This window comes from Macrobrachium nipponense, chromosome 9 (genome assembly GCF_015104395.2).
Source record: "Macrobrachium nipponense isolate FS-2020 chromosome 9, ASM1510439v2, whole genome shotgun sequence".
NCBI lineage: Eukaryota > Metazoa > Arthropoda > Malacostraca > Decapoda > Palaemonidae > Macrobrachium > Macrobrachium nipponense.
The window spans coordinates 9,106,059-9,120,909 of record NC_061110.1 but is presented as its reverse complement, the minus strand read 5'-3'; the positions used below and the strand labels follow the sequence as shown (position 1 = coordinate 9,120,909).

The 14,851-nt window shown below is 36.0% G+C and overlaps 1 protein-coding gene across 2 annotated transcripts; it reads right to left on the bottom strand.

Annotated features, from left to right (window-relative positions):
• Nucleotides 1-2,038: 2,038 nt before the first annotated feature.
• LOC135218522 (mitochondrial amidoxime-reducing component 1-like) lies at nt 2,039-12,218 on the bottom strand. Of its 2 annotated transcripts, none has more exons than XM_064254887.1 (8): nt 12,033-12,218; nt 10,506-10,636; nt 7,381-7,503; nt 6,534-6,710; nt 5,285-5,468; nt 4,325-4,527; nt 3,494-3,568; nt 2,039-3,281 (listed from the first exon to the last, which is right to left on the bottom strand). In XM_064254887.1, the coding sequence occupies exons 2-8, from the start codon at nt 10,601-10,603 to the stop codon at nt 3,119-3,121; spliced, it is 1,023 nt and encodes a 340-aa protein (XP_064110957.1). In that variant the 5' UTR covers nt 10,604-10,636; nt 12,033-12,218; the 3' UTR covers nt 2,039-3,118. The 2 variants fall into 2 exon arrangements, with proteins under 2 accessions (XP_064110957.1, XP_064110956.1); XM_064254886.1 differs by lacking the exon at nt 12,033-12,218 and adding an exon at nt 11,821-11,978.
• Nucleotides 12,219-14,851: the final 2,633 nt, after the last annotated feature.

The window sequence follows — 14,851 nt, the reverse complement described above, 5'->3', positions numbered from 1 at the left end:
TTGCAGTTCGTAGGGAACTATTCTTTAGAATTACCCTGCAAGAAACGTAACCGCGGATACGACATCCGCTAGGGATCGGGGTGTCCAATGTATTTCTCCGTGTTTAGTACTGGACCCTTGGGGTTAATTACAGTCGTCCGAATAAATATTACTTAAAATTCTTGTTCAGTAGGTAAAACTGCATAGAAAAACCGCAACTGCCATAGTCTGGGCCGCCGCGGAGAGGTACTCTAGATCTACCTTTTATAATTAAAAGTTTTTCACCGAATACTTCTATTTGCGTCTAATAACGCCATGAACATTCGGTATGAGAGGCGGCTGTTTACGTGTGGTCATCATTGCCAGGAGTCACAAGATCAAATATAAAAAAATTTCGACGAATACGCACTTTCGTAGTGTCTTTTCTTACATAAATGCTGATATTAAAGAAATGGAATAATTAGAGGCGTCATTGGATATGCACTTGACCTCTGTAGGTAATATTCATTGTATTTCTAAAACGCGAAAGTAACCAACTAGTCTATTATTGTCAGTAATGCAGACGATACCTTCCTCCATTGTAGCCCTCTGGATGAACACTAATTCTTACAGAAATGTTTATTTTGCATTATCAATTATCGTTAATTTTTCACAATAATAATTTTAATAGTTTTATTAATAAATAAATATATATAAAATATCGAAATTATATTTAATCTTTAGTTGTGGCAAAAAATCAAGTGGTTTATCAGGTTATGATATGACTCTAGACTCCTTGGATGAGAAAATACTTGTCAATTTAGGCAAAAACCAACACTTGTCACTCTTCCATGAAGAAAAAATACGAATAATTAACATTTGAGAGCATCTCTTCACTCCATATCTATTTGAGACCATTTCCCATATGATTTAAGTCTTTGAAACACTAAGCATTAACACATATGCGAGGTATATCTTAATAAATGACGGTTCAGAATTAGATTATTAGTGACACATGTCAATGTTTTATGACGTCATCGACACCCAATGATAAATTAGCATTTTCCCGCCTAAACAGCAGGTTACTTTTGAGGAACAACCAAGTTTATGGGCTGCTGTTTGCTGTTTTTTCGAAATCGTCATAATTTCGATGAAAAATCTCATTTTTTTATTATTTATTTTTGGGCGTAAAAACCCTTAAGAAACATCCAAAAACATTGTGAAATAATACAAAATAATATTATAATTTGATATCTAAATATGAAATATATTGAAAATATTCTTGTATAATGAATTTTCTGTTTAGTATTCAGACAGAGAAAACAAGCTATGTAGTATATTTAATATATATTATTATCTATATCTATATATATATATATATATATATACAATATACTACATAGCTTATATATATATATATATATATATATATATATATATATATGTATGTATGTACTACACACACACACACATATATATATATATATATATATATATATATATATATATATATATATATATATATATATATATATATATAATCTCTTAAGACGTTTCTAATCCTTTCTTTCTTTTGATCAACGTTCCTTTTTATTTTCTTATTTTTTCTCTTTGCTTCATTATCCTATATAATATAAATAGTACTATACGATAAAAAGAGAGAATTTTAATTTTCTGCAAACTTGGAACTCTCTTTTAACCCTTATACGTAAACTAATGGTAAAAACCCCAAAAAAGGTTTTTTGTTCCTATCATTAATATTTTCCATGATTATATTGTTGACGTTTACAGGTGGGAAGTGCTTGCTTAAAGTTTGTTTCGGAAGTCGTAAAAAAAATCCCTAGTTTACCATTATTTTCTCTTTCTAGCGTAAAATTTATATTGTTGTGCAAACTATTTGCATAATCTATAAAAGGAGTCTGCTTGTTGTGGGTGTTTCACAGCTGTCTTTCGAGATGGTAAACATAAAGATATCTGCCACAGTGCAACTCCAACTTGATTTAAGATTATTCCACAAGAAACAAAATAAAACTGGTAACTCTTAGATGAAGGAAAACGACGAAGAAAAAAAATCAGCACCTAAAGATATTTTTTTATTTCATAGACATCTGCAACTATTTTCAGTAAACATCAAGATATTCTGACAACATGCATGCACATTGAGAAGCGGTATTTGGGTGTTCAGTTATAGTTTTTGCATTTGGCAGCGAGCGATTCATGACATATTCAGCAAGTCTATAGTAGATTCACTTCACCCGTGCATCTGATGTCTATGTCAGTCCCTTACGACGCTCCTGATTGGGTGTTGATAAGCCAATCACAGGGCTGGAAACTCTCAGTCTCCCTCGAGAGAGTTCACATAGGCAGGATGTATGTTCCAACTCTCCTGAGGGATACGTCTTTCAAAAGCATCCCTCAGGAGAGATGGAACATACATCCTGCCTATGTGAACTCTCTCGAGAGACTGTGAGCTTCAAGGCCTGTGATTGGCTTATCAACAGCCAATCAGGAGCTTCGTAAGGGACTGACTGGCCTAGACATCAGATGCACGGGTGATGTGAATCTACTATAGTCGTAAATGCTGTCATCTAGAACAACAATGGGACTGTCAAGAGTTGCTCGAATACTGTTGTGTGTTACTGTTGGAAATAGTTCTGAAAAAAATGTAAATTTTCTTGAAGTAGTTCTGAAGAAAGGAACGTCAATTTCCTTCAAGTAGTTCTAAAAAAAAAAGATCTCGAAGTAGATCTGAAGAAGATTCAATTTTCTTCAATACCTCTGAAGAAGCAAAATTTTCCTCAAGTAGTTCTGAAGAAAAATAAATTTTCCTCAAGTAGTTCTGGAAAAAGCTCATTTTTCTTCAAGTAGTTCTGAAGAAAACTTAATTTTCTTGAAGTAGTTCTGAAAAAAAGCTCAATTTTCTTCAAGTAGTTCTGAAGAAACTTAATTTTCCTCAAGCAGTTCTGAAAAATGTTCAATTTTCTCCAACCAGTTCTGAAGAAAACTCAATTTTCTTGAAGTAGTTCTGAAAAAAGCTCAATTTTCTCCAACCAGTTCTGAAGAAAACTAAATTTTATTGAAGTAGTTCTGAAAAAAGCTAAATTTTCTTCAAGAAGTTCTAAAAAAAACTCAATTTCCCTCAATTCGTTCCGAAGAAACCTCAGTACCCTCTGAACTGAGGGTAGACGGAAGCCCTGGCAACGAAGACCTTGTCTCCAACAGCGATTCTTCCTGTGGTGTCGATGCTCATTGTGACGCCAAAGATAGGCTTCGACTTCCAAGCTGTAGCTAATTCCGGAGGGGCATCCTTCAGCAGCCGGTACCTGAGAGCAAAAAGGGGTCCAGGTCAGTTCTCCAGAAACTAAGGACAAAATGAACGCCAATTTGAGGTTTATATATTCATATACTATACTTATATGCATTCATACATACACACACACACACACACACACACACATATATATATATATCTATATATTTATAAATATATATAGATATATATATATAATAATAATAATAAATGTTATTTACTTACTTCTTTAATGTAGTGAGGGGCTCCATGTTTTCATTTCTCTCTCCTTTGACTGGGTCAACTGTCGTCAGTAGGCACCTGAAGAGAATGATAAAATATAAGTCATCTCTTCTAAGTAAGAAAATAGTTCAGCTCTCATCCACAATAAAACACCAACGTTTATTTATTTATCTTTTATTCAGCAAATCAGGAAATATCAGTTTTCCAAAGTATGATATGATGATATGCGTAGGGCAAAGGAAACGATTGGCTTCGGAAAAAAAACTGGAATTGGTCTCCTACTCTTGGCCATATAGTTTATAATGATATATGTAATAGAAGATGACTATCTACCACATAAATCACTGACATATTTTCACGAGAATGAAAAAAAAATCAGCGATAGTGACACGCCCTTCATTATAAAAATCCTGAATCTGGAATGATACACAGACGTCCTCCAGGATATGCTATGTACTTAAACATAATTTATGTACAATATATATAAAACCACCACTAGCCAGTGACTTAAACTTAGGAAACCTCACACAACGTATTTGGTTGATGACAGGCATAGTTAGTAATCGTTTTTTTTTTTAACTGACTTTTGCCCTATTAATCTCTCTCTCTCTCTCTTCTCTCTCTCTCTCTCTCACTGAGGGACCTGGGGCAACCCGAACGAGCTGTAAGGTCTGTAAGGTCTCTCTCCCTCTCTCTCTCTCTCTTTATGTGTGGGGCATTCTCACCCAACCGTCACATTTTTGGCATCTGCACATGTTGCCTGGCTATCTATCTTTCCTACATAGATACGGCTCAGATTCTTCTACTTCTCCTCCAAACAGCAAGTTTCCTTACCTCTCGCATGGCTTCAGTCGCCTGAGAATCACTTCGCCTATTTTGACGTAGGCCCAGTCGTCCTCATCGTAAGCCTCCGATCCGCTGACCACGATATTTGGGCGGAAATGGGCCATCGAGACGGGCACGTCCAGACGGGCGTTCAGGTCCTCCAGCGAAGATTGGCAGGCCAGGTGGTAGCTGCTATCATCTGTATACACGGCCTGTTTAAATCAAGTTAAAGTCATATTTTCAATAGCTCCATTCCTGTGAATATCTGACGATGCTATGCTGGTATGAACTACGGTTAATGTGCATTTTAAGTTGAATGATGCTGAATGGAAATGTAGGTGTTGTGTATTTGGTCTGGTGATAAGTCAGTGGCTATATTGAACGCTCATCTTCTAGAGCAAAATCCGCAATTCAGGCGCCCTTGTCAGGAGATCTATGAAGAAAATATGCTATGACTGAGATAATGTTACGAACTTGCATTGGTCTTCCAGTTAAGGAAATCTGGAATGTTTATTATTATATATATATATATATATATATATAATAATATATATATATAGATATATATATATATAGTACCGTGTACTCTTAATTAACCTTATTCAGTTTAACTTTATATTCAATCATCTGACACTTCTCATTTCGTAATATATACTCTAGCTACTTTTTGCCTAATCCCTTTATTTCTGTATTTTTATATGCGTGTTCTATAATTGGAAGAACTTTATAGGGAGTTAATTCCCTAATACCTTGCTTGACAAAAATAAAAAATGGCAACTGTGAAATAAAATAGTTGAGTCAAAAAAGCACCATCCGGTGACATTTTATGTTTTAAGACGTTGTTCCAGAAACTCCAGAATTTGGACAAAGATATGTTAAGAAGACGTAGATGAAGAGAGTGATGAAATTATAAACAGCCAAAGCTCAAAATGAAAGCATACACAACTTTCCCAGCAACGCAAAACTCACTCGGTCTGTTTTGTTGTACTGCGTGAATTCGTGTTTAACCTTCGGTCTTTCTGCTGGTCTGTCTTCAACCAAGTCTCCTTTGAATATCAGTCTCACTTTCTCCTCGTCATCGTGTAAGGTTCTCGAGAGCCAGGCTGAGACTTCGTCCCCGCAGTCTAGGCCTTTGAGTTTCAAGCCCCGAAATCTGGTGACGACACAAGAAAATGATAATAAAAGTCCCTGTACTTGCAGGATGTTGAGGTTCAGTTTCTGAGTTGAACTCTCCTACTTTCTGTCTAGCTGTCCATCCATTCATTCTACACGACTGAACCATCTCAAAAAAAAAAAAAAAAAAAAACAACTTTACTAGTTACCCAATAAATGATAAAAGTCCCTGTACTTTCAGGATGTTGAGTTCCAATATCTAAGTTGAACTCTCTCTTTCTACACGACTGAACCATCTCAAAAAAAAAAAAAACTTGACTAGTTACCCAATAAATGATAAAAGTCCCTTTACTTTCAGGATGTTGAGGTCCAGTTTCTGGGTTGAACTCTCCTACTTTCTGTCTAACTGCCCATCCTTTCTTTCTGCACGACTGAACCATCTCAAAAAAAACTTTACTATACTCTGTTTTTTTCCATCTGTCCATCCGCCTGTGGTGTATGCGTATGGTAACACTGCAACCCGGGCTTTAGATAGTTACATTCGGCTTACATTCAACAATAATAATAACCCTATTTCGAATATTAACGGTGTAATTCGCATACAATAAATTATTAAAACACTTTTCATTTGCAAATGTACACCCAGATTTTACCTAAAATTTACACATAGCGTAACTATTTAAAGCCCGGGACGGTGTTACCATGCGAAAACACCACAGGCGGATGGACAGATAGAAAAAAACAGAGTATAGTTATGAGATTCAGTGTATGAACGAGCCGTAACATCATCAAGTTTTGAAGAAATGCTCCTGGGATGTGTCTGTGCTGTTGAGGTAGGTTCCATTAAACTCAAATGTGTCATCAGTTGACCTGGTGGCTAGTTGATCATTGTAGGTCACGCGCTCTAAGCAAATAAATACACAAGACTAACAACCTTATTCCCAAGTCATTCCTTCGGACTGGAATAGCCACGCCTTATTAACCAGCCCTCCCTAAAAGGAAAAAAAGTCCATAGGTAAAATAAAGATTACCGAATTACTACGTGGATTACTAGACGTACTGAAATGAAAAGTCCAAAAATAAACCTGTTTTTTATAAGACTTACTTTGATACCACAACCGGTCTGTCTCTGAGGCCATTTCCTACGTCGACTGAAACGTCCTCATGACCCGGAAATTTCAAGGTTAAGGTGTGACCTTCCCACTCAGTCACGACAGTGGAGAGACGCCCTGCTTGCCTGCTTGTGACGAAGGTGCCCTCTGCGTTGATGACCATGAAGGCTCTAGAATGATAACAATAATAATGCTATTGATAATAGGCTGCAGTCAAGGATCACATGACAGCCTATACGAGTGCTGCTAATACCATCTTCATCCGAGGTCAATGAATTAATGTGCCTTTATGAGTTTTGGTTGCTTAGTGGTGATATGAAGTTCATCTGGCAAGAGTTCCTCGTTGGACGAATGGTTTTCGCGCTCGGCTACCAAACCGGTGGACTGAAGTTCGATTCTCGACTCAGCCAACGCGGAATCAGAGGAATTTATTTCTGGTGATAGAATTTTTTTTCAGCCAACGCGGAATCAGAGGAATGTATTTCTGGTGATAGAAATTCATTTCTCGATATAATGGGGTTCGGATCCCACAATAAACTGTAGGTCCCGTTGCTAGGTGACCAATTGGTTCCTAGCCACGTAAAAATATCTAATCCTCCGGGCCAGCCCTAGGAGAGCTGTTAATCAGCTCAGTGGTCTGGTAAAACTAAGATATGCTCTTTAACCTTCTGGCAAGTGGCCATCTTGGCTTTGGTCAGTAGTACAGATGTTCTAGCAAGCAGAAGTCTTTGCCCTTAGTGGGTGATGGTTCAAATTCAGCCAGGGATACAACGTTAGAGAGAGAGAGAGAGAGAGAGAGAGAGAGAGAGAGAGAAGGGTGAAAACTCTTGTTTTTCCTACCTGTCTTCCAGATGGTCCGAGGTCAGTCCATAGATCCCCGCCTGTGCTTCTTCTTGTCGGAGGCCGCGAGCAGATTTGACTGGATAGATAACCAACTCGGATACCTCGCCCACTTCCTCCCAACTGTTGATGATGATGATGGAAATAATCATTGTCAATTCGTCTTTTTCCATCAGGTTTTTAAGGAGCTGTCACTTATTTCTTAAAAGCAACGTAAAAGGTAATACAATATAAGTGTTTTGATGACAATAATGATATAATTCAATGCATTCACTCCCCTGAAAAGAAAAGAAAATAATTATATAGAAAAAAAAGATAAAAACAAAGCTTTCGTGAAATAACGACAATTGCAGGTACAGCTGCATTCAGCTTGATAATAATAGGAGGAAAATAAAAAAAAAGTACTAAAACAATTCATATGAAAAGCTGAACGCAGCTGAGAGACAGTAATATTAATCAGAGACTACTTCTTTATTAATTTTTTTTAAACGAGTCTTCCAAACAAAAAGGAAGAAAACATCTGTCTTTTTTTTTTAGAAAAAGCGGAGCAAGAAACTGAAAATTCTTGCGTTTTGATATATTTTTAATGTATTTATTAATTTATTCACTTTTTTCTTATTTAACAAGTTGGGTTACTTCTTTCTGTAATTCCCTTTACCTCGTCTTACTTTTTCTTGATAAAGAACACCTTAAATAATAATAATAATAATAATAATAATAATAATAATAATAATAATAATATAATAATAATATTCTTTGGATCTCTCAAAGAATTTCAAGGCAGTGGCCCCTTGGTGGGTTCGTAGGTCTGATATGAATAGGTCCCAATCTCTGAATAATAATAATAATAATAAAAGAATAATAATAATAATAATAATAATAATAAAATAATAATAATAGAAATAAAAATAATAAAATGTACTGATAATAAATAATGAATAATCAATAATAATAAATAATCAATAATAATAATAATTAATAATAATAATGTTGAAAAAGAAACCCACAAATTCAATTGTAACTTGTTTACTTCTAAGTATTTACATTTAGTTTTACTCCACACTCGAGTACTTTCAGGCCCTTCTGTGGCCCATTCTCAAGAGATGTTGGGATGTTAGCCTGGGTCAAGGCCCAGCAGTCTTCTGGAAACTTCTTCTCGTTGTGCTGTCATTTATGCGATGGCTGTTCTGGTTTTCTTGAGAGTTGCCAATCCCCTCTTGTCGCTCTGATATCCTGAGCTGATGGTCAATGGGATTCACCCTTGTGGTAAGGGTGTGGTCACCGTAAGTCTGTTGGGCAGGAAACCTAATCTCCAGGTCAGCAGGGTCAATCTTAGCTTCTTTTAATATCAAAGCTCGGCTTATGGGATCTTCTGAGGTAAAACCTTTGTTTCCTTCAATTACTTTGATCTCTCTGATAAGCGCAGCACCTTCTACTACCCTCCTGTGACTAATTTTGTTGCTTTTGTATATAAGCCTACTGTTTTTGAAATCCATCCTATGGTCATTTTCCCAACAATGTCTAGCTATAGCACTCCCCTGAGAGTTAAGCTGTACTGCCCTTCTATGTTCTTGGACTCTAGTCCTTATTCCCCTACCTGATTCCCCCACATATCTGTCTCCACAATTATTGCAATTGATTATGTATACCCCCGCTACATCATCTGTATTACTGTCTTCTCCTTCCAATATATTTTTACATACTTTGTTTTTTAAGGTATTATCAAAGGTCAATAAGTTTGATAACAATATCCAGTTCACTTTAGAGAAAAGTAACAATAATAAACTGCCCTTTTTAGACATACTCATAGAAAGAAAAGAAACAGGATATGAATTCAGCACATATAGAAAGCCCACACATACAAACTCATATCATTTCTCTTCTCTTTTCATAGTCATGATATAAAAATAGGGGTTCTAACAGGTTTATTTCTTAGGGCAATGAGAACGTGTGACCCTTGCAAGATAGAGCAAGAAATAAATTACATCGATAAAAGCTTCGATGCATTAGCATACCCGGAATGGTTCAGAAAAAGGGCACTCACCAAAGCTAGAAAAATATTTTACAGAGCGAATGTAGAGAGTACATGGAATAAAGAAAACAAGAAAATAGTTGCCCTCCCTTTTATGCCTAAAATGAAACAAATCACTTCAAAAATGAAAGAAAGTCAATATAAATTTGTATATACCTTTGATAATACCTTAAAAACAAATACAAAGTGTAAAAATAAATTGGAAGGAGAAGACAGTAATACAGATGATGTAGCGGGGGTATACATAATCAATTGCAATAATTGTGGAGACAGATATGTGGGGGAATCAGGTAGGGGAATAAGGACTAGAGTCCAAGAACATAGAAGGGCAGTACAGCTTAACTCTCAGGGGAGTGCTATAGCTAGACATTGTTGGGAAAATGACCATAGGATGGATTTCAAAAACAGTAGGCTTATATACAAAAGCAACAAAATTTAGTCACAGGAGGGTAGTAGAAGGTGCGCTTATCAGAGAGATCAAAGTAATTGAAGGAAACAAAGGTTTTACCTCAGAAGATCCCATAAGCCGAGCTTTGATATTAAAAGAAGCTAAGATTGACCCTGCTGACCTGGAGATTAGGTTTCCTGCCCAACAGACTTACGGTGACCACACCCTTACCACAAGGGTGAATCCCATTGACCATCAGCTCAGGATATCAGAGCGACAAGAGGGGATTGGCAACTCTCAAGAAAACCAGAACAGCCATCGCATAAATGACAGCACAACGAGAAGAAGTTCCAGAAGACTGCTGGGCCTTGACCCAGGCTAACATCCCAACATCTCTTGAGAATGGGCCACAGAAGGGCCTGAAAGTACTCGAGTGTGGAGTAAAACTAAATGTAAATACTTAGAAGTAAACAAGTTACAAATTGAATTTGTGGGTTTCTTTTTCAATATTCCATAAGAAAACTGAAAGAAGTTTTTGTTTGGTTCTTTAATAATAATAATAATAATAATATAATAATAATATTTTTTTGGGAGCTTGCAGAATTTCAAGTCAGTGGCCCCTTAGGTGGGCTTGTTCCATTCGAATAGGTCTCATCTTTTGAATAATAATAATAATAATGATAATAATAATAAATAATGACTCACCTGTCAGGAAGAGGTGAATCGAAGACCTTCGCCACGCCCACCAGCCGACAAGTGCCAACCCCATCCCCGCCCCCACTCCCGTCCGATGACCAGGGCATTCTTCATTTCCTCTAAGGCCCCCGTGAGTGAAACTGAAACAAAAAATTTGTAAACCTCTAATATCACACTGAATTTTTATTATAACATGGTGCAACTAGATCATGGTCTTAAAGTATATGCACATACGCATACACACACACACACACACACACACACACACACACATATATATATATATATATATATATATATATATATATAATATATATATATTTATATATATAAGTCATATCACATTACCGTGATTCATACATACATCCAGCTACAATGTCCTTTAATATCTAATTCGCACTACCTCGGAATTAATATATTTTCATATATGCTTAACCGAAGGGGAATTTTTTTCACACGATAATAGATTTGCCTGGTCCCAGGCGCGAACCTAAGAAGCCATTCAAATCCAGGACGTCAGTGGATTTGAATGGCTTCTTAGGTTCGCGACTGGGACCAGGCAAATCTATTATCGTGTGAAAAAAATTCCCCTTCGGTTAAGCATATATGAAAATATATTAATTCCGAGGTAGAGCGAATTAGATATTAAAGGACATTGTAGCTCGATGTATATATATATATATATATATATATATATATATATATATATATATATGAATTTTTATCACATCACCGTGATTCATAAACATGCATTAAGCTGCAAATGTCCTTTAATATCCAGTTTGCTCTACCTCGGAATTAATATATTTTCATGTATGTTAACCGAGGGGGAATTTTTTAGTTGATAATAATTTCGTCCTCTCGTGGGTTCGAGCTTCAATTTTTCTCTTTTGTACTTCACGAGGTCACTGAGTTGAGCTAGCAGCGCTAGATTGGCAAGAAATGCTTCTCTCTCGTCGTCATTATCACCAAGGTCACTTTGATCTCTCTCTCTCTCTCTCTCTCTCTCTCTCTCTCTCTCTCTCTCTCTCTCTCTCTATCTCTCCTCAGTCATCTCCGTCTCTCTCTCTTCTCTCTCTCTCTCTCTCTCTCTCTCTCTCTTCGTAGCTTCTGTCATCAACTAAGAATCGTTGTAAAATGAGCTTCGAAAATATAGACGTCAGTCATTGTCGGGGGTTAATGCAAAGAAGTTTTTTTAAAAAAAATCTGAATTTTCACTCATTTAGATATTGGAGTCAAACTTTATCTCATATTCATATAAAGATGCAGGCATTAATAGTTGACGCAGTCTAAAAAGGCGTCATCACAAAAGAAACCTACTTACGGACGTAAATAAATCAGGAAAATAGCCGTAGAATATTCGCATCGAGTACACAGAAAAAAATGTTTGTCAAGCACAAAAAAATTATAATTTGTACACGCACACTATCATGAGACGAGTACCCGCTAACTGTTCAGTATTCACTGAAGTGACGGGACAGTATCTACTGAACCTTAGAACTGAGAAAACATGGCAACTTTTGAAAGATATCTTACGGAATTTTATTTTGATTTTCCCCTTTCCGGTCGAACCGGTCCAACCAACTGGTCGCTTTCTGCTAAACACGCAACGAAGTCTTCAGCTGTTTCCTCGAAGAGATCGCTTCCATCTCACAGTTGCGAGTATTATTATCGATTGTTATAGTTCCACCCCCGTGTTTCGCCCCTTACTCTTTAAGTTACCGAATGATAAGCGATGAAAAAGATGCGATAAGTAGCAGCCGCCGCCTAGAGACAAGTCTCGTCTGGTGGTGTGCGGCAACTACAGAGGACTGCAGTGGCAAATTAGACCGAAGGTCGAGACACTGAATGCTGTTGTTGTTTTTGATTACGCTGCCCTTATGCCAGCACAGGCTCTCTTGCTCATCTTGTGGATAAGGGGTCAATGCGCCTATATCGTACTTCTGAGTTACGAGCGTTTAAAGTCGGGTATATATAGGTGGCAGACATGGTTGTTACAGAAATACATGTTGATACATCATCAGAATCCTCTATTTTATCTCTCTCTCCTCTCTCTCTCTCTCTCTCTCTCTCTCTCTCTCTCTCTCTCTCTCTCCTGTTCTTCTGAAGGGTTTTTCTTTGGGGGGCAGGTGGTTTGTTTTTTATCTCTCTTTCTCTCTAATTTCCTCTCTTTTTCTTCTATTTTGTGCACTCTCTCTCTCTCTCTCTCTCTCTCTCTCTCTCTCTCTCTCTCTCTCTCTCTCATGTTCTTCTGAATGGTTTTTCTTTGGGGAGGTGGTTTGGTTTTATCTCTTTTTCTCTCTAATTTCCTCTATTTTCTTCTCTTTTGTGCACTCTTTCTCTCTCTTTCTCTTTCCAAAAGTATGGATGCAGAGATACTCATTGATACTACATATGAGGCAATCAAGCAGCATACATACGAAGAAATAAATTACGACATGACAACACAAAAGAAAATCTCGAAGAGGCTACCCAGATCTGCTCACTGATGGGTAAGAGGAAAAATATAGACAAGAAAGACAAAGTCTGCATCCTTTTGAAAAGAGGGAATTGCAGATTCGGAGAAAGATGTTACTACAAACATCCCAAGGTATGTCACAACTATGAAATATATGGTAAATGTGCAGAGATCTACATCCAAAAATATGCAAAAGCCTTAAAGAAGGAAAAGGATGTAAGTTCGACAAAAAATGTAAATATATGCACCCTGTAGCCATAAATTAAAATCAATTAAATAATCAATCAAATAATAAAATTCAAAATAAGAAAGAAACAAATAAAGAGAGGAACAAAGAATATGAGGTGAAGGAAAAAAGCAAGCCATCACCGCGATATGGTGTGTCAGCAAAGAATTTCCAAGCATCAGCTCCAAGATACAACTCAAGAGATAAATACTGTATTTGCAATGCAAGAGGATATTACAGATACGGAGAAAATTGCAGATTCAGACACAAAATGAATAATTATGATGAAGGATGATAAAATATTATGGAAAAGTTGGATTTTTTAATGTCAGAATTTCTGGAAATGAGGAAAAATACAACATACCAGAACAGGAAAGAGACGTGGAAAAATCCTTATTATTACCCATATTAAATGAAGGAGAAAACACGCAAACCATCATAGTGATGAATGTGCAGGGTTTAGTTACGAGTAATTCAAAAAGAAAAATAGAGAACTTAGAAGAACTAACCGAAATTGAAAAGAAAATAGATATAATGAATACAAGTGAAACCTGGTATTGCCAAGAGACTGGGAATGACGATCAAATAAAAGGGTTCCAAACTTATAGATCAGATAGAAAAAATAGGAATCAAGGGGGAACCGCAATATATGGGAAAGACAAAAAACAAGGAAAAATATATGAGAAATATAATAACTCAGAATGTGAACTAATAGCGGTAGAATTTGAATCTGAAAAATTAATGAACATAGTAATATATAGACCCCCTAATACTAAAGAGTTTGACATAATAATAGAAAAAATTGGATGATATATGTAGAAATCACAAGGACTGGACTATTATCCTATCCGGAGACTTTAACTTTCCTTTCGTAGACTGGAAAGAACGAATAGGAGATTGTGGTTGTATTTATACATATAAAAAAGAGAGTAATAGTAGTGCAGAAGATAAGAGGCAATTCGAAAAGCTATTAGATATGCTACTAGAATACAACATTCAACAAATAAATCACCTGCCAACAAGAAAGGAAAATACTTTAGACCTAGTATTTGTGAACAAGGTGAATTATGTTAAAGAAATAATAGTTTATAATGCGAGTATTTCAGACAATAATGTCATAGAATTAACAGTTCATTCCAAAGCAAGTGAAAACAGAGATAAGCAAGAAATGAAAAAGTGGGAAGGATATGGAAAATACAACTTCTACAGTAAAAATATAAAATTGTCAGAAATAAATGAAGAATTAAACAAAGATTGGGATAACATTTTCGTAAGTGATGATATAAAGGTAAATACGGAGATATTAAATAAAATATTAGAGAAAATAGTGGATAAATATATACTGAAGAAGAAAAGTAAACATCAGTTATGCATACCAAGAGACAGAAGGATCTTGTTCCAGAAAATCAGAAAGGGGAAAAAAGGTCTTGTAAAAGAAAAAAATGCATGGAAAGTAATAGAGCTAAAAAGTAAGATAGAAAATGCAGAACAAAAGATTATACAATCAAAAGAAAATGAAAAACGGGACTTGGAAGAAAAAACACTAGTAAATATCAAGCAAAACCCCAAACTATTATACTTGTATGCGAAAAAGATGAATAAAAGAAGAATAGAAATAGGCCCTCTAAGAATTGAAGGGAGATTAACGAATGAAAAAAAGGAAATATGCAA

Coding starts and splice junctions, on each gene's coding strand:
- LOC135218522 (XM_064254887.1), bottom strand. CDS start 10,603: ATGCCCTGGTCATCGGACGGGAGTGGGGGCGGGGATGGGGTTGGCACT. Junction 7,504..10,505: donor GATTCACCTCTTCCTGACAG/GTGAGTCATTAT, acceptor CATCATCAACAG/TTGGGAGGAAGTGGGCGAGG. Junction 3,569..4,324: donor CGACTGAAGCCATGCGAGAG/GTAAGGAAACTT, acceptor CATTCTCTTCAG/GTGCCTACTGACGACAGTTG.